Consider the following 23,906-nt stretch of genomic DNA (forward strand, 5'->3'; position numbering starts at 1 on the left):
ATAAATGGAAAACTTCAGCTTTTATTACAAGGCCAAATATTTCTGTTGCAAGGCCAGATTTGGACCACTGGCTTTTGTGATTTTCTGATGCAGCTGTTCCTCACCTGTCCACCAGGTGTCTTCACTGTGCTCCTCTACCTGACACACCTGCTGCTCCTCTCCTCATCGGCCCTCACGACTAGCATTTACAAAACATTTAAAAACCTGCGTCTTTAGGATGACATTCCTGAAATGTACCAATGTTTTGTATTTGTGTTCTATATACATATATATTTATGTTTTGTAGATATGTTTCTGTGTGTGCACATATTTCTTTCTTATCAACTTGTCTAATCTCTGAAATATTCTTTTTTCTATCTTGTGTTTCGTGTGTTTGTTTCTTTCTTTATTATTCCGCCACTTCACACCTAAATTTGACCCCCTAAACATGCTCAAAAACTCACCAAATTTGGCAAGCACGTCAGGTGTGGTGAAATATTTGATAAAATGGAAAAATTAACCCCCAAAATGCCAAAATGTGCTCTCTAGCACCACCTATGTAACTAAGAGTAGAGATCAAACCAAAACCGACTTATTCTTCTCATCAAGATCTACAAATCATACATGACACCCCTGAGCTAAATCTAACAGGGAGTTGAAAATAAGACTTTGCCTCAATTTTGGCCTCCGAACAAATGCTATCTCCTCCGAGGGCGTTAATGGCTTCCGTCTTTCATACATGACTTATGACACTGTGCTGAAAAAAAGTTGTAAAAAACTTTGTAATAACTCAAACGGTTTGGATTTTATAAGCCCTGAAAGTTGCAGTGCCACATCACATCACATGTACCCCTTACAATGTAAAAGAATGGGTGAGGCATGGACTTTATGTCAACAAAGGCCTCTGACATCTAAACTATAAGTCTGACCACTTTCAAACCTGTGTCAATGGATTCCCCATGAAATGTTCTACTAAAAAATGTGATTTTTAATGTAAGATTTGGCCACAATCATGGGATTTATGAGGAGATTTCACAAGAAGAGTGACATTCTCCTCTCCAACTGAGAGGGAGAGAGAGAGAAAAGAAGGGAGTGATGTGTGTGGGGGTTGAATGGAGCTCATTTTTGTAGGATACAGCAGAAAGGTCTATATACATACAGTACATTATATACAAACTTTGTATGAAGTTTGGTGTCATTATCATTTAATTTACAATAATTATAGGTCTTATATGTATAATTCAGTAGTGGGGATGACCTATGAGGGGAAGGGGGAAAATGGAGAAATGAGAGTGACAGTTTAGTGATAAAGTGCTGCAGAAAAGTAAAATCAAAACTAAAATTTGTAGCTCTGTACTGCAGTTTTTCCTTTATTAGGGCCCGAGCACCTAGTGGTTCACTCACACTCTCCATTCAAATATATGAGTATTTTTCTGTGTCCAGCTGCAGTTACTTATTGTCTCTACACACCTGACAGTACACATTTCAGTCAAACTCTGACCAGGTCATGTGGGTTAAAAGTCTTTACTTTTCTAAAAATAGACTTGATGAAAATTAGGAAATTAATTTGTTTTACACACAAACTCATCAAGAGTTTTCAATTTACTAATTGAAATTCAAGTGAATGGGCCCAAAACTTGCATGATTTTGATGACACAGGTGTGAGCGAGACAGACATGTCTCACCCTGCAGAAAATTCTCATCCTCATACCGTTGAGATTTGATGCTTCGTCATGACAGAGGAAGTTGCCATAACTTTATTGTACATGCTCCAGTCTGCAACAAACTTTACATGTTTGATAAGAGTCCCGGCCTGAACACGTCTACATGACAATATTCCATCAGTGATGCAAACTGGCTGAATAGCGCCCCCTACGAAATTTCAGTGAAGCAGCCCCAACAGCAGGCAGAATAGTGGACAAAGGAAGTGGTATTTATATCCTTGCACTGTCTGAAAACAGCCCGGGTCTGAAGACATCTACATGCCCGTGACAGAAGCCCTTCGATTGCACTGAGGCCTGACATGCACAGAGGTGCGAGGGCCCGTTCATCGCTGCTTGCAGCTTTAATTGTTCTTCTCTACTTCAGCGCTGTTAAGTCTTAATAGTTATTTTACTGCCTTTACTTTTATTTAACCTGTCCTGTTTTTATCGCATTTTGAAGGACTTTCAAACATCTGCTTTTAAAAGTGCTATATAAATAAAGATTATTATTAAACCCAGCAGGAATTACTTTCAATCATCAAACTCCTGATTTCTGTCATTGTAATCAGAGGTGAGGTGTAACTGCAGTGATGGCGGCTTGTTAACTTCCATCTACAATGATTAATTATTATGATTAATTTATAGTCATCACCTGTTTCCTTAAACTCACAGACTCAAACTAATGGTGAGTTCATGTGCTGCTCTTCAACTTAAATTTCAGTGTCAGAAAGTTTTCTCAAACAGCCACCAAGTGTTTTGTCTTGTTAGCTAACAAGCTAGTCAGCGGTCCATCCTGTAGTCTGCTGGGTGATGCTAAAACCACAGTATCTTCTTTTTACATTTCTATTTCTACACCTGTTCAATACACAACATACAGCATGTAAATCAGACTCTGGAGTTGCTGGAAGGTGGATTTCTTTCTCTTTTAATGGAGCTCGGCTAGCAGTTTCCCCCTGCTGTTTGTGCTAAGCTAAGCTAAACATGTCCTGGACCTGTCTATGTACTGGACACTCAGAGATGACACTGATATCCATCTGAAACATCTGAGTCTGGAGAAAACAAGACAAAATGTTTCTTCAAGAATAGTCCATGAAAACCTCTGAAGAAAACAGACATCTAATCACTTTCAACCTCGCTGTGTCAAATATTTAATTTCACAATTTTATATTTTTACTTCTTTCACTGACACATTTAGTTTTCTTGTTTTGACTCATTTCTATAAAACACTTCTGCAGCTCTGCTCTGCTGTTACTTTAGTGATGTAGAAATAAAGTTTAACAAGAAGGTAAAACCTTTTTATGCAGCACATTTATTGATTCACAAAACATTCAAGAGTCCATACATGAAGACATGCACATGTCACATGATAACAAATTGTGATTAAGGATGTAAACCAAAAAGAAAACAAAGCTAATGAAACGTACAAGAGAAAACAAATATAGAAAGTCTGCTTTACATTTATATGAACTCTTTAATCTCCTCATTTGTTTGCTGTTTCCAAACTGGTTAAATTTCAGGGAAATAAGTTCAAAACAATGAACAAGACATCTGGACTTTCTCTATTTAATATAATGGTTCAGCAATAAAAACACATACAGTCTTAGTCAGTGTGAACATTGACATTTTAACAATGTAAAGTCAATGGAAATGTGTCGGGGTTAGCTCAATAGCTAATTTGCACCTGCAGTCCTGACACGACTAAAACGTGACAAACAGATAAAACACTTCATACATAATAAAGCTTCAATCAATATAAGAGGAAAAGAAAAACTGGAGAAAATGTATCACAAGTCTTTGTCCTTAAACAATCTTCAACAATCAATATAATCAAACAGGAATAAAACTCAATCTATAGAAACATCATTCATGAGTACATATCATATATAGTTACGTATATAGCTTCATGCATAATATATATGTGATACTGTCAGATTAAGAACCAGTTTAAATTAATAACAATTTAATGTTACAGAACATGTCAAAGCAAGAAGGTGATTTTCAAATGTGAAACATGAGAAAAATGCAGGTGTACTTTTGATTGATCATCTGGTTTTGTGTATATATGTGAGATGTATCATTGAATCAGAGTACGTCCACACTGTGGTGGGTACATTTGTAAACACATCTTTTTCTCTCCATTTCAGCCCTCAGTTCAGACTAAAACTGCGTTTTTCTCACCCACAACTGAGCTTTTCTGAGATGTTCTCCAGACTGTTTGAATCTAAAACAGCCAGCTTGGTGTTTCAGTGAGTACGAGGAAAGTACACGTTCTTGCTCTATACTATACAAGAGAGTAAAACTATTCATAAATACCCATAACTCCACTCTAAAAAGATGACATTTTAATCTTTAATTGGCTTAATTAGATAATTAAATCAGTGTATAAAAAGGTAAAAACATTATTAAATGTACAACAATGATGATGATTTAGGGATTTAATGATATATTACCTGAAATACAAACTGTATCATATTTGATTCATACCTTTTCAACATGATATTAGGACAAAATAAATTACACAATGTTTTTATGCTGCTTCAATCCAGCAAATTTTTATCTTAGAATATAAGTAAGAATAAAAAAATAGAAAAATGAGTATTGGTAAGTCATGTGAAGTGCAGCTCAGAGGCAGCCATCTTGAATTTGGTAAATAAGGGACATCTACTTCCTGCATTGCTCTGATGATCCACTAAAGGGCAGCTAACATGAGCCTGATTGTATACAACATGTCTTTAAGGTAATCATTGATCTTGTTGATGATGTAGAGGTCTCTGGAACTCATGTATCAAATATGATACAAATGGTGTTATAGGCTTAATTATCTGATGCAATGCTTATTTATTTTTGTGGACTCTGGAGGTGTCTCTCCTCTCTCTACTTTAGCTATGAACTTGAAGCTATTTCTCTCATGTCCTTCAGGGACTGAACTCGTCTATTCCATCCTAGTTTGGCCTCATATTTCTCCCACTCAATAAGTAGGTCAATGTACTCTGGAGTGGAGAGAGGATTTGGCCTCAGTGCTATCTCTTTGAGTCCGTTTAAACACTTGACAGACCTCTCCATCAATCTCACCACCTCCACCTGCACACAATCATTTTCAGCCTTCAGTTTTTCAATCAAAGCCTGAACAGGTATCTTAGACTCTACAGCTTTTATGTACTTTTCTTTCAGCTCTTTCACTGTTCGCTTTTCTTTAACTTCTTTATAGTCCCATCTGTACCTCTGATTAAAATGTACATTCCAATTACATTTGCCAGGGCACTGAGTACAGTATTCATCAGATCCCATTACAATACAGTGTTTTTTATCTGCATCATTTCCATACAGACAAGGATAGTGGCAGGTATAGTGACATTGCTGACAGTTAGTGATGGAATTTCCAGCACAAGAAATATCAACTTGAAAAGGCTTTTTGGCAGTTACTTCAAATTCAAAATTCTCATTTCTGCTGATCTCTGCTTCATGCTCCTTCAATTTTTCAGTCGTCTCTTTTAACTCCTCAACTTTGGCTAACCCAAGTTTAACCTGCTCCTGCAAATTTTCAACTGAATTCTTGACCTTCTGTCTTTCTTTGAGGACCTCTTTCGTCATCGTCAAGCTTTTGGTGTCTATGACATTCAAATCAAGAAAAAACCTCTTCATGCTTTGTGTCCCCATGTTCCAAAACATCTGATCAAAGCCTCCATCTTCATCATCTCCATCTGTGCTGTTTGCTGCAGATGATTTGTTGCCTGCAAATAATGCAGAGTTATTGAATTTGAAGTGAGCTGGCAGCCCGTCTTTTGTTTTAGGACATGGGACACCTGAAGCATTGATTGCCTCTAGAACTGGTGGACGTTGGCCGTCTGCAAATGTCACCAGAACCCTGATGTTTTCTGCCACATCTTTGCCAAAGATTGAAAGCACAGAATCAAACATATACTTCTGTGATGTTGTGAGTCGTGTTAAAGACGCTTGAACTACGAAACACACAGCATCAATTTCACTGACACCAAGCTCAGCAGCGAAAAGATTACGTAGCTGCTCTGTGATCTCGTTGTCTCTCTCTATGCCTCTTGCATCTCCAAAGCCTGGAGTGTCCACAATGGTCAGAGAGAAGGGGGTTTTAAACCCGTCTTGGTGGTTGATTTTGTACACAGTGACTTCAGAGGTCTGTCTCTCAGCTTGTGATTTGGACTGATCCTCATCAATTAATTTAAATCTGAAATTGTCCTCCCACTCTACACCAACAACGTAGTTGATCATTCCATTGATGAGAGTGGACTTTCCTGATCCGGTCGCTCCAAAAAGCACTATAGTGCGATTTTGCCTCTTGCTTTCTTTGCCGAAGTTGTACCTCCGGTAACCATCTATATTCATATCTTCTTCTTTCAGAGGCAGTTTGTAAAGTGACGGGAATCCAGAATTTATGCTTTCACTTGTACGTTTGATGATTTCTGCGAGATGCATACATTTTGTTGTGCAGACAGTGATGCTTTCTTTGCTTCTGCCTGCTCCACCACAGTCACATCTGATCCTGACAGCATATTCTGTCTCTGACTGAAGCCCTGAAATTATCCCCTTTTCAGCTCTTGACACCATTTGGCTCCACTGGAGATCTTCATCTTTCATCCCTTTGTCTGTTTGAGCGTACTCCATGATGTAGTTCAAAATGTGGACATCTTGTCCAATCTCTGCAGGTTTCTCCCAGCTAACTGATATCTCACTTGAGTTTGTTTCAACTTGAGGTTTTTTAGGAGGGCTGCAAGGTAAGGTTTTAATGGAACCACTGAGTTCACCAGCTGGCCCAACACCTACTGAGGTCACTGCTCTGCATCTGAACATGTACTCTGTGTTAGGAGTCAGGCCGCTCACTGTCACTTCTTCAGCCTTTGGTACTGTTTTTTGTTGCCATCCATCCTCTCCACTGACACAGTACTCTACAGAGTAGGAGGTGATGTTCTCTGATCCAAATCTTGGTGGACAAATCTTCAGTGTCACACTGTTGTGGGTTACATCACCTGCTGTCACTGTTTCAGGCTTTGAAGGCGGCTCAAACTTCTTATTAACATAAAAGACATCTTTATAAAGGTATATGCTTGAACCTTTCTGTGTCTCATTTGTTAAACCTACTGTCAGGAACTTTATGTTCTCCTTCTCCTTGTTGGCCTCTGCAAAATCACTGAATAGCTTTGCTTTGATCCTCATTGCATCTGATACTTCTTTTGAGGCGTACCATTGTTCCTTCTCTATATCATGACAGTGTAGACCTTGAGGTTTGTCTGGTTTGGGTGTTTCTTCCAAATAGTCTGATAAAGCTGAGAGGTACGGTTCAGCACTTCCCAGTGAGGTGAAAACAAAACATACATTATGTTCTGCACTGAGAATTTCCTCATCAAGCCCATTTTGAGATGAGATGATCTTGGTGTTTTTCATCTTGTTGGTGAATGATTTTAAGATGTAGATTTCCTTCTCTTTACAGTCCATCCACTCGTTCAGGCTTGTGTTGTTGAAAGGAGAAGAATGTCTCTTCTTCAGGATCTCTGCGAGCACAGCCTCCTCTTCCCCTCCTCCTCGGATTGATGGAAGTATCTTTGCCAAGGTTTGTTGGAATTCCAGTTTGAACTCTGAGCAAAATTCTGCAAATGTTTTAAGTTTTTTACCAATCTGTGGGAACTGCTGTGCAGTGGTGGTTCTCATTGCATCATTGCACCTCATTTCCAGCTCAGTGAAGTCCTCCAGGACACTCTGGGATTTCTGCACTAAACCTATACTTATCTGACGGACGAGTTTAGCAGCATTTGAATCTAAACTCACAAGTGGCATCAGCCAGACCTTCATTGGTACAGCATTTTCTCCATTGGTTCCCAGTAATTGTGGCAGGCTTTGGTAGACTTGTATGGCATCCTGAAAGGTTGTTGGAGTTTTCTTCAGTAAAAAGTCTCCATAGAATTTGCAGGAGAACTTCTCCACCCTTTCTTTTTCCTCATCTTTCATTTTTAGGGAACCTCCCCCCTCTATTTTGATGGTGGGGATTTTCTTGATCATCACCTTCATGTTGCCCTGAATGTCTTGATGACTTTCTTCATCAGACACCTCACGGTCAAAGACAAAGAAAGCTTGTGCCCCATAAAGGATAGCTGTCACTACATGTGTTGCTATTTTTTTTTTAAAGACATACTGATGCTTCACATTACCTCTTCCAAAATGATTCATTGACAGTTCCTTCATCTTTGTGGTTGCTTGGTACTTCAGTGTTACTCTGGCCTGATTTTTGGATGTTTTACTATCATTCAGGTATTTGGCAGATCCTCCAACCTCTACTAGTCCACTACAGAAACTTGCTTTCAGGGATGCTTCAATATTTAATGATGAAGATTTATCTGCAATTGATTCAGATGCAACTATGTCAGAATTGTTGTAACACTGTTTTCTTTCTCGTATATTATTTTTCAGGTCATCATCGTCCCACAATGTCATGCCTGCAAAAGAAGAAGCAAAAACCAAGATCAGCGTCCTCTAATGATTGAATGCCATTTCATGTCCCATCCCTTTTTAGATTATAAGACTATTTCAACAGACACACATAATAATTGTTCGAGTCTTATGCCTTCCTACTACAAGGTTTTATTCCTGAACTCCCATGAATTCACTAAGTCGATGATTTAAAGGTCTCTTTTTCAAACAACCATCTCAGATGATGTGAGTCTCTCATATCCAACAACTCACTTGTATCCTTTATAACACTAAACAAAAGACAAAAGATCATCATTTTCTCTTCCTCACAAATCACACACTGAACAAAATCAACCTTTTTCTTTTAAAGCAGTGTACCGATCCATTTCAATGTTCAGAGTGTTTTGGTTGTTTTCTAGTTGTGATGCATTTAGTATTTCTACATGTGAATTCTTACCAGGGATGAGTGAGTCTTTGCGGCAGTCGTACAGCATCCCGAGGCTGAAAGGCCGGCCGAGCGCTGCCACCTCCATTGTCCCTGTGGCGTCAGTGTCCATTACTCAGTGTGAACTGGAAAAAAATGGACAACAGCTTGTTAGTTCTCCCTGTTGTCTGTCACCTTGTAATGTGGCTGAAACACAGAGGAACTGCAGAATCTATAAACACTAAATAAAATAATAAGCATAGACATACACTAATAGGATAAATATTCTGTGAAATATCACAGATACAGAGGATCTTAGGACATGCTAAGATTTACAAAAACCCACACAGATACTGTGTAATGATAGGCTTCCCAAATGGGTCAGTAGTAACACAAGGGAAAGAAAATGGAGGGAAGCTGTTTGTTGCAGAAAACAAAGAAAATGTAATCAGCTCAATGTGTGTAAACTGAAACCCAGACTAGCTGCCCATCACTTTTTGTGTTTCTCGTGCCTCTAAGTTCCTGCAATTGTGCTCATGTTGAGCAGATAAAATGTTCTGAATCTAATATCTGAAAAACTATTAAATGGATGGCCATGAAATTTCATGCAGAAATTTGTGTCCCCCATAGGATGATCCTGAATCCCCTGACCTCAACAAACAGTCCAAAACTCCAAGATATTCAGCACTAATGCACCAACACAACCCACCTGTGGGAAAGTGTTATTTCTTTTCAAATACACCTTTTGTAAAATAAAAAAATAACATACAACACTCATGAACATGTTAATCATTATCATGTGGGAGGAAATGCTACAGCAGCTTCCTATTTGTTTCCTGCAGAAAGGTTTGTGATCCTCTGAGAGGGATCTCTGGTTTCTATCTTTATATTCTCTCTGACAAACTCCATGTTCTCTTTATTCATTAAGATGAGGAAGTAGCTACTTGAGAGAATCAGCCTGATCTCCCAGAATTGGTGTGACCATAGACTGTAATAAAGATCACGTTTGAAATGTGCAGAAGGGGAAACAGCTCTCAGCTGACGTTGTACTTCTTCAGACATACATGTCGAACTCTTCAGAGGTCAAAGAGGAGTTTCAACTTTTCTCTCTAATTCTCCTTTTTCATCCATGACACCAAGGGTGTAGGTTTCGTTTTAACATTGGTAGGGACATTTTTTGTCATGTGACCAATATGCATAGTAGTGTATAAACATGCTATCTATGTCATACACACACATACTGTCAAATGTTTGCTTTATTTCATAAGTATTTGCTAACTTGCTAAAACATGACTTGTATCACACGGATTTTTTTATGCATTTGAAAAGTTATTTTACTGTTTATATTTTATTTGTGTACATCTTAAACTAAAATTAATTCAAATTAAAGTAATTTAAACAGAAATAAAATTCACATATGACTTGATGATTATGATGATGATGATGATGATGATGATGATTTGATTATGATATGATTTTTGTAATGATGGTACTAGAGAATAAATAAAAATAACCAGAAAGGAAGGTGCTACTGTGTTTTAATCAACAGATGAAATCAATAAACTGTGTGTAAACATGCTCAAAACAAACCATCACAGGTAGAAACAGAAACCAGAAATACATTTCAGAATAAAGTATTCTGGCTTCACTTGATGCATGTGTACCAGTATATAACCTAAATCTACCATTAAAGTGCCCGACCATATAACAAGTGCTGTACACATATAAGCAACATAGCAAACAACATAAAAACAGCATTTTACTTACAGTTAATAGATTAGTAGGCTACTCTACATTATCTCCTGATTTCTCCATCACTGCTTGTATTCCAGCAACCAGCTTGTGGCCTCTGTTATGTAAAAGAAACAAAATGTCTTCTCCTCTCATTTACTCACACTAATTGCTGGCAAACATCTCTGAGGTTAATGGCATCAAGTTTTTCTTGATGGATTTGTCACACTGCAATGTTGTTCAAATGCATTTGTGAGATTGTTGACCTGAGCCATGTTTTCAGTCTCATAATTTCACTGAAGCTTCTTTCAGTCTCAGCTGAGGCCACAGGGATAACCAACAGCAGCCTAACAAGAGTTTCAACCTCATCAAACAAACACATCGTTTTTAGGATATCTGCAGCTTCACTTGTACTTGTTCTCAATGTGTGTAAACTGAAATCCAGACTAGCTGCCCATTACTGTCTGTGTTCATTGTGCCTTTAAGTTCCTGCATTTGTGCTCATGTTGGGCAGATAAAATGTTCTGCATCTAATATCTCAAAAACTATTGAATCGATTGCCATGAAATTTTGCACAGATATTCATATTCCCCAAAGGACGATCCTGAATCCCCTGACTTTAAAATTTTAATGTGTCCAATACTTTGCTTTATGACCAAATACCTGCAAAACAAATGACATTTACACCAGCAGTGGTGGAACATAACTAAGGGACAAGGTGACATCATCAAATGTCTTGTTTTGTCCAACAAACAGTCCAAAACTCAAAGATATTCAGCACTAATGCACCAACACAACCCACCTGGTGGAAAGTGTTATTTCCTCTCAAATAAAGCTTTTGTAAAATAAATAAATAACATTCGACACTCATGAACATGTAAATCATTATCATGGGGAGGAAATACTGCAGCAGCTTCCTGTTTGTTTCCTTCTCTAAACAGCTCTTCTAGAAACATCGTCCAGTCAGTGCAGCAGTGCAGCCAGTTGCTGACTCAAGATATTCACACGACCACATAAATTTATCCAATCAGTTTCCTCCAATCTGATCCAAAAAGGGTGATTCTTTAATTGCCCCAAGCAGAGTCAACCAGCAGTAGAGTAGTGACTCACCATGATCACCATGTAATGAACATTATTCTACCAGTCAAAATTTTGACTTCAGCTACTTGAAATCTAGTTTTTTATCATATTCTTAACACATATTTTTTTCCCAAATTATGTTTTCCGTTTTAATTTTTCTGAATTCTGTGTTTTACAATTGAAGCACATTTTGTCATCAGAAAGATTGTCTAATCATATGATGGATGAATAAAAATTTCAATAATTCAGTAATAAAGTATTCAAGATGTAATGATACATTTAATGAAATTAATATATATCAATTAATTTGTAATGATGCAACACAAACTTACACTATTTCTTAATCAAAAAAGTGCTTCAGCACACAGTCAGCATGACAAAGTGAATCATGTGAGCACAATGGTCTGAAGTAATCCATCACATGTTTGTGAGTGATCGCACTGTGCACCATAAAAATAATAATCACAAAAAAACATTAATAAAACAGGCTCATAGTGAAGAGATGTGAACTGATTTGCTCGTCCTCCCAAAGTCAGAATGAAGCCACTAAATGAAGGTACAGGAACAAAGACCACGCCTTGTACACATCTCATCTGCGCACCACAGAGTATTTAGACACACCTCATCTGCTCCTCTCCCCTTTTTCTCAGTTTGCAAGTACTCTGTGACACACTTGCATCATAAAACGTATTCTTTTCCCCCCTCCCTACTCCCTCCTCTACCCCTGCCCCCCCTCCCCCTTCCCCACAACCCGCATGCTACTTGCATTATCCATCCTACCGTGTCTGCACCTTCTTTTCCTACAGCCCTACCCACGGCCAGCCTCAGCCTTTTTCTGGCTCCTGCCCCTCCATCTAGCAGCTACACCCTTGCCACCACCCAGCCACCAGTGCGCCCCCTGGCATCTGCCTGGCCCTCCCCCATGTCACCCACACTCAGGCAGCAGATCCTATGTACACTCAGGCAGCAGATAATTATGTTGACCTCGCTCAACTCATTCACCCAACTTCAACCAATCCTCACGTCCCCAGGGAACTGCTCACCTCATTCGGCCCTTGGGAACTTAAACAGTCACTTCCTGCTTGCTCCAAGGATCTCACAGTAGCTGAATTCACCTTTGCATTCTCGTATTGAGATGTAATCTGTTCAGCTTTCCCCAACTGCAGGTCCAAGCTCGACGATTACCTATCATCAATTCTCATTTAATCATTGGATCACAAGCTCTATTGCCGAGTCTTTGCAGCTCGCTCATCTCTCTGCTGCAAAATGTGCAGCGCCCCTTTACATCCCGCCATGGTATGCACCCTCTCTACCATTTCCAGCTGCAGATTTCTCCACACCTGCTCAATCTGTGGCCAAGCCCATGCCAGATCCACATGTCCACACCACCTGACTAGGCAACACCTTTGTAAGTATCTTGATACCTCCATTAATATTGACGCTCTAGCCACCACCCTACAGAACCACCCAGACACCCAGTTTGTCAACTTCCTCATTCAGGGCTTCACACATGGTTTCCACCCAGGTCTGCAGGTCATGCCTGAGTCCACCTACAGATGCAAAAACTTGCAGTCGGCCTTGTCTGAACCCACTACGGTGGACAAACTACTGCAAAAAGAAGTTGACGACGCCTTCATGATCAGCACATTCTCCAGCCCTCCTTTCCCATCTTTCAGAGTCAGCCCAATCGGAGTGGCAACTAGGAAGTACTCTGGGAAGAAGAGGCTCATCATCGACCTCTTGTCCCCTCACGATTCCACCTTCCCAACCATCAACAGCCTGATTCCCAGCCCGGACTTTTCCATGCATTACGCCACCATAGATCATGCCATCTCCCTCATCCGCCTCATGGATCAAGGAGCATGGTTGTCCAAGGTGGACATCAAAAGCCCTTTCAAGGTCCTCCCCATCCACCCTGACTACTCGCACCTCTTCAGAGTCTTCTGGAAGGGCGCATACTATTTTGCCATGCGTCTGACCTTTGGCTGCAAGAGCCCAAAAATCTTTGACTCATTGTCCGAAGCCCTCTGCTAGATCCTTTCCAACAACTACAAACTCATTCACCTACTCAATGACTTTCTCATGGTCACACCACCATCTTCACCCCCATCATACGGTCTCACTATCATCACTTCTGCATTCGCTGATCTTGGCTTTCCTCTATCTCCAGAGAAAACAGACGGCCCAAGCACTTCTCTGGAATTCCTCAGCATCACCCTCACCTCCATTACACTCCAAGGATCTCTGCCTACCGAGAAACTCCACTGCATTTCTCTACTCATCCAAAACTTTCTTTTGGCCAACACATGCACCAAATGCCGATTGCTTTTGCTGCTGGGCCATTTCAATTACGCCGTCCGCATCATCCCTGAGGGCCAATCTTTCTTATCGCACCCTCTCTCTATAGCCACCACCTTCCCATCCATTCATGTTCATGTCACACTAGACAGCGCGTGCAAGATGGAACTGAAAATGTGGCAGCAGTTCCTCTCCTTTCCACTTCTCCCACAGACTTCCTTTCCCTTCACTGGACGTTCTGACCCTCTCCTGCTTCATCACGTCCTCCCACACTAAACACAAGATCAAGTCTTCCACCATACAGGCCTACCTCAGTGGAGTCAATTTCTTCGTCAAAATGATTTCAGGAGCACCATGTCCGGCCTTGTCCCACTCCCATATAAACATGTCGATAAAAGGTCTCTGCAAGGCTGAACCACATCCCACGCCAAAATGTTCACCCCTCACATCGGACCTCTTGGCCCGTTGCATCCACACCCTCCGTACAGGCTACATGTCACCCCACATAGACAAAGTCTTGGAGTCCATGTTCTTACTAGCCTTTTTCGGCTTCCTACGCTGCTCCGAATTCAGTGCCCCTTCCTACACCTTCGATCCATCTCGCCATGCCACATTGTCCAACATCTCTTTCCATTCTCCAGACACACTCATCTACTACCTCAAATGCAGTAAGACCAACCAGTCAACCTCAACCCATCTTTCTTTTCCAACTAGATTCATACATAAGTCCTTACGAACCCATTCACCAATACACCAACACAAGACTAGCCAGTCGAGCTTCCCCCCAAGGAAAAGCAGCAACACACTTTTGGTTCCATCACCACATGCGCTCAGTACTCGCCAGATCCGGCATACACCCTGACCAGCTTTCAGGACACTCATTCCGAATTGGAGCCGCTTCCACCACTTTCACACAAGGTGTCCCAGACAACATTATTAAAATTCTCGGCTGCTGGTCTTCTCCCGCTTATCAAGTGGAACATCAGGAAACACACTCTCACCTCTCTGCTTGAAATCTTTTTTGGGGGCTTCGTACAGATGTCAGACCACCGAGACAGCACCCCCACCCTGAGTTTCGACCTCCTTTGTTCCCACTTACCACCCTGCCATCGACACCTCACCTTCTTACACCTATCATCCTCCCATTGACCTTTTCCTTCCTCTCTTTTCCATCTGCTCTTCTTCCCCCTATCCCTCGACCCTCATCCCCTCGACTTTCACTCCTTCATCCCTCATCCCACGTTCTCAACCCTCACCCCTCATCCCCACATCCCTCGACCCTCTCCCTTCCCCTTCCATCCCTTCTTCCCTCCAACTCTAATCCTTCCTCCTTTCTACACCTCCGCTCTTCTGCCACTCACCCAATAAGTCATTCCAATCCATATTCTAGAAGGGGTGGTTTTGGTTAGTGAACCAGCTGTAGGGACAGTGTCTTATCAATATTCTTTCTGGTTCTTTTTCATTACTAAAGAATTGAAATTTTTTTTAAAAAAAAGAATAAATTCACAACAGGATTAGAACTGATTTATATTTTAAATATAACTAAATATTGTTTCCAGAGCAGCAACAGTAAAGTCACTACATAAACTCAATAATATCTCACTGGAAACAAATCTAAAATGTCAATAAAATAAATAATATTCCTGAAATCAAAATACTGAGTGAAGTCTATAGAGAAAGAAGAAGTCAGTATCAGTCCTTCCTCCTCCTCCTCTCTCTGCTGCTGCTGTGATTCACTGCTGCAGGTACCGCTGGTAGAGAGGAGGAGCTGCTTCATCTCAGCCAGCAGCAAGTTTACAAGAATTTAAAACATTTTAAGATTCTTAGCAAACTAAGTTAAACAGTTAGACTAGACTAGAGCTTGTTTATAATAATTAACTACAGACAAACCAGATGAAAATATCACTTTTCTACATGTTTCTGCTTGTTCAACAGGTGGTTTAATTAATTTATTTATTGCACTTTCAGTAACGAGCGTATACATCAACTCTGATAAAACTTTATCTTTCACTTCACCTGAGTGTGTGTGTGTGTGTAGGAGCCCTTGGTGACAGAAGCAACATGACCATAAATGGCAGCAAAACACAGTAAAGACTCAGCAAAGGTTCCTCTGTTCATTCAGTTTAGACGCTGTGAAAAAACACTTTGGTGCTGCACTTGAATCTTATAACAGTGGGAAAACCCTGATTTTTATAAATTGCATTTACATTTTAGCAAATTCCACGATATTCCGCATTTTACACTTGATTCCATTTTTATTATCAAATTCTGTGATTCCGTCCTTGTTTTCCACAAAGCAGAAATCATCAGGCCCTACTGTCACAGTATGAACTTCCCTAGTTATAGATAGATGGATAGATAAAGTACTAAACCAGTAAAAAACTAGAATAGAGACTAGAGATATAACATAACTAGAATATTAATATAGTTTACACTGTAGACTGAAAGTGTTTGGATATGACACAGCCCCACCTACAAACATTTTCACCAGCTGCCACTGATAAACAACCAATACATTTCACTTAAATATGAAGCCTTTTCTTAAATTAAAGGTCAATTGTATAATTAAGATTGATTACAGAACTCTGTTTGACTACAATTATTAATTACAATTATCCAACTGAAGTCATCAAATCACATGAGTGTTGATCATATTCAAATTCTCTCCTAATTTTACTTTCACTTGTCTAAGATCATGTTGATGTGAATGAGTTTAGAGGTCCTGCAGCACTAATCTAGAAAAAGAACAACAAACAGAAGCAGTGTACTTACAGCAGAAAGGTTTGTGATCCTCTGAGAGAGGGCTGTGGTTTCTATCTTTATATTCTCTTTGACAAACCCCACGTTCTCTTTATTCATTAAGATGAGGAAGTAGCTACTGGAGAGAATCAGCCTGATCTCCCAGAAACGGTGTGACCATAGACTGTAATAAAGATCACGTTTGTAATGTGCAGAAGGGGAAACAGCTCTCAGCTGACGTTGTACTTCTTCAGACATACATGTCGAACTCTTCAAAGGTCAAAGAGGAGTTTCAACTTCTCTCTCTAATTCTCCTTTTTCATCCATGACACCAAGGGTGTAGGTTTGGTTTTAACATTGGTAAGGACATTTTTTGTCATGTGACCAATATGCATAGTAGTGTATAAACATGCTATCTATGTCATACACACACATACTGTCAAATGTTTGCTTTATTTAATAAGTATTTGCTAACTTGCTAAAACATGACTTGTATCACACAGATTTTTTACGCATTTTAAAAGATATTTTACTGTTTACATTTTATTTGTGTACATCTTAAACTAAAATTAATTCAAATTAAAGTAATTTAAACAGAAATAAAATTCACATATGACTTGATGATTATGATGATGATGATGATGATGATGATGATGATGATGATGATGATTTGATTATGATATCATTTTTGTAATGATGGTACTAGAGAATAAATAAAAATAACCAGAGAGGAAGGTGCTACTGTGTTTTAATCAACAGATGAAATCAATAAACTGTGTGTAAACATGCTCAAAACAAACCATCACAGGTAGAAACAGAAACCAGAAATACATTTCAGAATAAAGTATTCTGGCTTCACTTGATGCATGTGTACCAGTTTATAACCTAAATCTACCATTAAAGTGCCCGACCATATAACAAGTGCTGTAGACATATAAGCAACATAGCAAACAACATAAAAACAGCATTTTACTTATAGTCAATAGATTAGTAGGCTACTCTACATTATCTCCTGATTTCTCCATCACTGCTTGTATTCCAGCAACCAGCTTGTGGCCTCTTTTATGTAAAAGAAACAAAATGTCTTCTCCTCTCATTTACTCACACTAATTGCTGGCAAACATCTCTGAGGTTAATGGAATCAAGTTTTTCTTGATGGACATGTCACACTGCAATGTTGTTCAAATGCATTTGTGAGATTGTTGACCTGAGCCATGTTTTCAGTCTCATAAGTTCACTGAAGCTTCTTTGAGTCTCAGCTGAGGCCACAGAGATAACCAACAGCAGCCTAACAAGAGTTTCAACCTCATCAAACAAACACATCGTTTTTAGGATATCTGCAGCTTCACTTGTACCTGTTCTCAATGTGTGTAAACTGAAATCCAGACTTGCTACCCGACACTTTTTGTGTTCATTGTGCCTTTAAGTTCCTGCATTTGTGCTCATGTTGGGCAGATAAAAGTGAGAGTGTTGTATTTGTTTCTATCTTTATAGTCTCTCTGACAAACCCCACGTTCTCTTTATTCATTAAGATGAGGAAGTAGCTACTGGAGAGAATCAGCCTGATCTCCCAGAAACGGTGTGACCATAGACTGTAATAAAGATCACGTTTGTAATGTGCAGAAGGGGAAACAGCTCTCAGCTGACGTTGTACTTCTTCAGACATACATGTCGGACGCTTCAGAGGTCAAAAAGTAGTTTCAACTTCTCTCTCTAATTCTCCTTTTTCATCCATGACACCAAGGGTGTAGGTTTGGTTTTAACATTGGTAGGGACATTTTTTGACCAATATGCATATTAGTGTATAAACATGCTATCTATGTCATACACACACATACTGTCAAATGTTTGCCTTATTTCATCATTTGTGCATATGTAGAGCAGATACAAGTAAGAGTGTTCCCATGTATCCATCTCTATATTCTCTCTAAAAAACTCCACGTTCTCTTTATTCATTAAGATGAGGAAGTAGCTACTGGAGAGAATCAGCCTGATTTCCCAAAAACGGTGTGACCATAGACTGTAATAAAGATCACATTTGAAATGTGCAGAAGGGGAAACAGTTCTCAGCTGGCGACGCCAGACATGTTTTCTCCACTTTTTCCTTTTTATTTTTTACTTTGCCACTTGCTGACTGTTGAAGACAGTCTGGTGCTTGCACCAATTATGACAGAGACGATTATAAAACTTCATAAATACTCATAACTCCACTCTAAAAAGATGACATTTTACATGTTTTGTTTTTTAATTAGATAACTAAAACAGTATATGACTTTTAAAACAGGTAAAGACATTATCAAATGCACAACAATGATGATTAAAGGATTTACAGCAATAAACCCTGAAATACAGATTGTATCACATTTGATTCATTTTCAACATAATATTACGACAAAATAAATTATTATGACAAAATAAAGAACACAATATATAGGTTCTGCTTCGATCCATCAAATTCTTAAAGTTTAAAATATAAATAGAAATAAATATTTTATTCTCACTATAACTTTCTCGAAATTATCAAAATGAGTAGCTTGGTAAGTCATGTGACCAACAACTTGTCCTGTGTTCTCCGTTGAGAAAAATGTGAAGTTTAGCATTATTTTTATTAAATACTGTTGCATCATCCTCTGATGTATCTGGAGTCATTATTTCCATACAACAAATCAAATCTTGCATAAATAGATGACGTGGTTCTATCACTGGCAGAGCAGACAGTCACACTGAGCCTGATTGCATCCTGCTACACAACACAAGAGCCACAGACTCTGAACAACAACCCACGTTAGCTTTCCTGCTAAAGTCTCCTTCTTATCTAACTTACAAACATGAACACACATCTTGTCCTGCAGTGTAGCTTGTTGAACGAGCCACCAAACAAACATTCACCAGGGAAAAAGTTCACTGCTAACATCAGTTAGCAGCTATGTAGCTAATTAGCTGCTCAGCTGCAGCACATTAAACAGCATGTAAACATACATGAAACAAGATTTTAGACATTCATACTTATGAGATATTCTATGAATTACAGCAGAAATATGTAACTGGACATTAGCTCAGCAGAACAGATAAACAGATTAAAGGAAGTGGATGAAATGGAAAAAAAATACATTCAAACTGAAACTGAGACAAAAACATTTTTAAAAAACAATCTGAAATAATGTTTTTGGCCTTTGAAATGAACAAAATCAAACTGAAATATGAATGTAAATTTGATGAAATAATTTTCTTAAAAGTATGAATCCATCCATCTTATCTCTGATTACAGCTGTTAGACATTAGCAGAACTGGATCCTTCATGGATAGAATTCATATGCATACATGTGGAAAAAATGAATTCTGATAAATTAACAATAACTTGAGCTGTTTTCTACCATCAGTGATCTCTGATACCTCAAATACTTCACACTGCACGAGAGATTTAAATCATATTGAGCTAAAAGAGACTCAACCTCAAACATTCAGAAAGTAAATCATTCGCTCTTTTTAATGGAAAATTTATCAACATTTTCTTGACCATCTGTGGCACTACTGAACAATTATTGATCATCTTGTGTGATTAATAACACATATGGTCTAATATTAAAGAAATACATCCAATAATAAAACAATAACTATCCACCATGAATTATCTATTATTGTTACAAAACATGTCCAACAATAAAATATTGATTAACACCCAACTTCTATACTTATAAATCAGACCAAATGAGAAAATGAAAAAGGGCATTAAAGCTTCTTCAGTCCAGGATCAGAAAGTTTTTGTTGTTTTCTTGATTCAAATGTTTTGGAATCTTTGAATCTTTCTTTCCAGTTTTCTTTCTGACCCTTCATCACACATGAGACTCATCTGACCACCTGCTGGGTAGAAAAGTGTAAAAGCAATCAGAGTAGCTGCTGATCCAACTGATCCAAACCTTCTCTGTGTTCTTCATGCTGTTTGGTGCCTGTATTTGTGCACATATTGAGCATATTAAACTCTCTCACTTTTTTGTATTTGCCCTAGCTGATAGATGATTTGCAAAAAAAGGAGTCTAACCAACATACAAGGTCGACTTTACCATTAGGCAAGGCAGGCAACTGCCTGGGGCCCCCAAATAAAAGGACCCCAAACAGCTATTGATTTTTATTATGATGATTGTTATTATTAGAATGTTTAGATATGAAGCATAAAATTATCTTACTTATAGTCATAAAACCCCCAAATCATGTACAAAAGATTTAAGTAGATTTAAGTCTACCACAGCTTACACCAACATTCTCAATTAGAGAAAGGGTGAAAATAAAATGTGAAGGAGGCCCCAAGACTGAGCCTCGGGCCCCCAAATAACCAAATCTGCCCGTGCCGACATGAATCATTTGAATTACCAGTTATATTATTGAATTTCTCTTCTTGGCTTCCAGTCTAGCTTGAAATTCTTGGCGTTCCTTCAGTTTTTTTCTCATGTTTCTCTTAACTTCTTCTCCCTCTTTCTGTCAGCTTTCTGTTTCCTCAGCAGTTTCTTTTTGATTTCTTTTCCACATTCTTCCTCTATTTTAGTCTCCCTCTCCCTGTCACCCTTACTTCTCTCAGCTGTTGCTCATACTTTTCCTTTCTTTCTTTCATCAGTTCCTCCTGGTCTTTGAGCATTTGCTCTTCATTCTCTTTCAGGATTTGTTGTTTCTTTGCTTTGATTGCTTTCTCTGTCCTTTTGAACATTTTGGTGGTGTAGTGGCTCCACTCTGATCTTCTTGAGTAGCTGCTTGACTTGAGAATGATGCTTAAGGTCATTACTGAAAACGTAGTACCAGCCGTACTACCAGGATGGTATGGGTATATCCAGAAGAAGCATAAGAAATGCACTGGGCAATATCTTTAACTGTTTTATCTTCATCTCTCCTAGTGTCAAACAGCCTCTGGATGTCAAACTTTTGCTTGTCATTATTGTTACTTGGAACAGATCTAGTTATATAATTGAATTAACTTTACACCACCTGGGGAGTGGGATGGCATGCCTGGGGAGAGACTGCTTCTGTGATTTGGTGTTCATGCTGCTCATGTGTTTGTATTGCTATCTTCAAATCGCTATGCAAATTGCTATGCTTCAAATGAAGCAACGACTGAAAATACTGACTGTAGTATTTGGGTGACCCAATCACTGTGCTCTGCTTCCTTTCTGGCCTGAAGTTTTTGCTTTTCCTTCAGTTTTGTCATTTTCTTTTTGATTTCTTTTTCACATTCTTCCTCTAATTTAGCCTCCCTCTCCATGTCACCCTTCACTTTTCTCAGCTGTTGCTGATACTTTTCCTCTATTTCCTTCCTCAGTTCCTCCTGCTCCTTTCGCATTTTCTCTTCTTTCTCTTTCAGGATTTGTTTTTTCCCTTTTTCTATTACCTTCTCTGCCAGTTGGAAAATATTGCCGGTGTAGTAGCTTCCTCCATTCTGTACATTTATATTTCTGATCTTCTCGAGCAGCTCGCTGACCTGAGAACGATCCTCCAGCTCATTATTGAACACGTGGTACTGGCCGTTACATTCAGTCACAAGTTCCTGCAGGTCTTCATCATCCTCCAACAACTCCTCAATAGGTTTCCCTTTGAGCAGGTCACCATGGGTAAAGAGAACCATGCTGTATTTGTTTAGTTTGTCGGGTTCCTCGCAAAAAAGATGCTGAATGATCTGCAGCGACTGCTTTTCTTCCTCTATGACTCTGCCCAGTCTGATGACAACCAGGAAGATATGAGGTCCAGGAGAAGCATATTTAATGCACTGGACAAAACTGTCCCACTCTGATTCTGATTCTGATTCTGATTCTGATTTTGATTCTGATTCTGATTCTGGTTCTGGTTCTGGTTCTGATTCTGGTTCTGATTTTGATTCTGATTCTGATTCTGATTCTGGTTCTGGTTCTGATTCAGTGTCCCAGGTGTCAAACAGGCCCGCAGTGTTGATAACAGCAACTTTTTGTCCATCCACCTCACCAAAGGCCTTTTCACAGCACTCTGTCACAGATTTAGGAGATAATTCTGATTTAAAGCACTTTCTTCCCAGAATAGTGTTTCCTGTGGCACTTTTTTCAACTCCACGTGTCCCCACCATCACAATCCTAATCTCCTCATTATTGTAGTAGACTGGGGGAGATGTTGACCTGATGACTGAAAAAAAGGACAAACAATCAATGCTATGTTCATAAAATGTGTTTAATTAGTCACATCAGTGATGGATAACTATGGTTGGAAAAGCTCAAGTTGTGTTTACATAGTTTTAAGGTACATGAGAGTTTTGTCTTTCACATTAGTTGGATTTAATTCATTTTTTTATTTGTTTTACTGGATAGAACAACAGAGCTGCCTCTGGGGATCTATGTGTACAGATATCACCACATTTCCATAAATATAAATGTATTAAAATGAACAAATCAGTCTATGTTAAATTTTGTTTTATTTTATTAAGCTACATTACAGTTTGGATTTTTATTATAATTACATTACAGACTGAATAACATAATTTACTGCATCTCCCTGTCAATTAGATTACTTTATTGTGAGAAAAAAAGTGTTGGTGGAGCTTTGAGTCGAGATTATTTTGTCATAGTACAGTCAGGTAGTTGTGTTGAAGTTTAATCGTCAGAACTGAGCTGAGCTGGTGTCACAATCAGGATTCAATGGGATTTCAACAACCGCAAGGCATAGTTACTGGGCAGCTAATGGGCAGATCCAGCAAGAGCATTTAGTCTCTCTTGAGTCCATATGTGCTTTTTATGTTTCTGTAAACAGGTGCACCAGTGTGCACCTTTGGAGAGACAAAAACCGTCTGTTTTGTACCAGACTGTAAACATGTTTACTTCACAGTCTGTTAATTGTATCTTCTCAAACTTCTCAAATTTTAATAAATTTTTAATAGACATTGTTTTGTTCGTGTTCATTCAGTTATGAGCAGTGTGTGTGATTTGGTGGTTGCGCTGGGGGTGTTTTGGGGCCACAAACAAAATCTTGTTTAGTGCCACCAAAATCCTAGGGCCGGCCCTGAATGGCTCACTGGCCAAAACTGTTACTGACACAGTTTATTTGACGCAGTGTAAAAGGAAAACAAACCATCTGTTTCCTGGAAGGAGTTGGGACCAGCCCATTCTCACAAAAAAAACAACAGTATAGGTTGAAAATTCAGTGGCCAAAAAACAACCTATAGTTATGTTTGAGTGACAGACACCATCTAGTGGCCGTGGTAATTATGACCCAGAGAAGTGATGCAGTTCAGATGATGTCAACATAAGGTGACAAATATCCTTATTGGGAGAAGGCAGGATGGGTGGATGGCTAGATGGATAGATAGATGGCAAAAAGCAGACTTAACTGCAGGAGAGTGCTGTTTGCTTCCTATTTCCAACGCTCAAAACTTGATTTTAAAATTCTGCTACTTGTATACAAAGCTCTAAATGGCCTTGTACCTCCATATACAAAAGACTTTTAACCAACCCTCGTACTAACTCTAAAGTAGGGGAGGCTGCCATTTGTATTTATGCCCCAAGTAGATGGAA

At 39.0% G+C, this 23,906-nt stretch overlaps 4 protein-coding genes across 6 annotated transcripts in view; all 4 read right to left on the bottom strand.

The window, feature by feature from the left end:
* The window catches only part of LOC137194766 (verrucotoxin subunit beta-like), a 107,514-nt gene that overhangs the window by 55,964 nt on the left and 27,644 nt on the right, over nucleotides 1-23,906 (bottom strand). The window lies entirely within an intron of this gene.
* LOC137194759 (verrucotoxin subunit beta-like) overlaps nucleotides 1-23,906 on the bottom strand; it is a 102,274-nt gene that overhangs the window by 40,034 nt on the left and 38,334 nt on the right.
* Nucleotides 1-23,906, bottom strand: part of LOC137194764 (stonustoxin subunit alpha-like) — an 89,900-nt gene that overhangs the window by 38,388 nt on the left and 27,606 nt on the right. The window contains exon 4 of one of the 4 annotated variants that reach the window (XM_067606902.1): nucleotides 18,486-22,524. The exons of 1 other annotated variant lie outside the window; for it this stretch is intronic. In XM_067606902.1, coding sequence (XP_067463003.1) covers nucleotides 21,467-22,524 — 1,058 coding nt within the window. In that variant the 3' untranslated portion in view covers nucleotides 18,486-21,466. Of the gene's footprint in view, nucleotides 1-18,485; nucleotides 22,525-23,906 lie in introns of those variants that run through there. 2 more of the 4 variants (XM_067606901.1, XM_067606900.1) reach the window with 2 other exon arrangements.
* Nucleotides 2,976-16,506, bottom strand: LOC137194760 (uncharacterized). The gene is made up of 3 exons (XM_067606895.1): nucleotides 16,423-16,506; nucleotides 8,575-8,687; nucleotides 2,976-8,143 (listed from the first exon to the last, which is right to left on the bottom strand). The coding sequence occupies exons 2-3, from the start codon at nucleotides 8,672-8,674 to the stop codon at nucleotides 4,566-4,568; spliced, it is 3,678 nt and encodes a 1,225-aa protein (XP_067462996.1). The 5' UTR covers nucleotides 8,675-8,687; nucleotides 16,423-16,506; the 3' UTR covers nucleotides 2,976-4,565.

The sequence above is a fragment of the Thunnus thynnus genome, chromosome 12 (assembly GCF_963924715.1).
Source record: "Thunnus thynnus chromosome 12, fThuThy2.1, whole genome shotgun sequence".
NCBI lineage: Eukaryota > Metazoa > Chordata > Actinopteri > Scombriformes > Scombridae > Thunnus > Thunnus thynnus.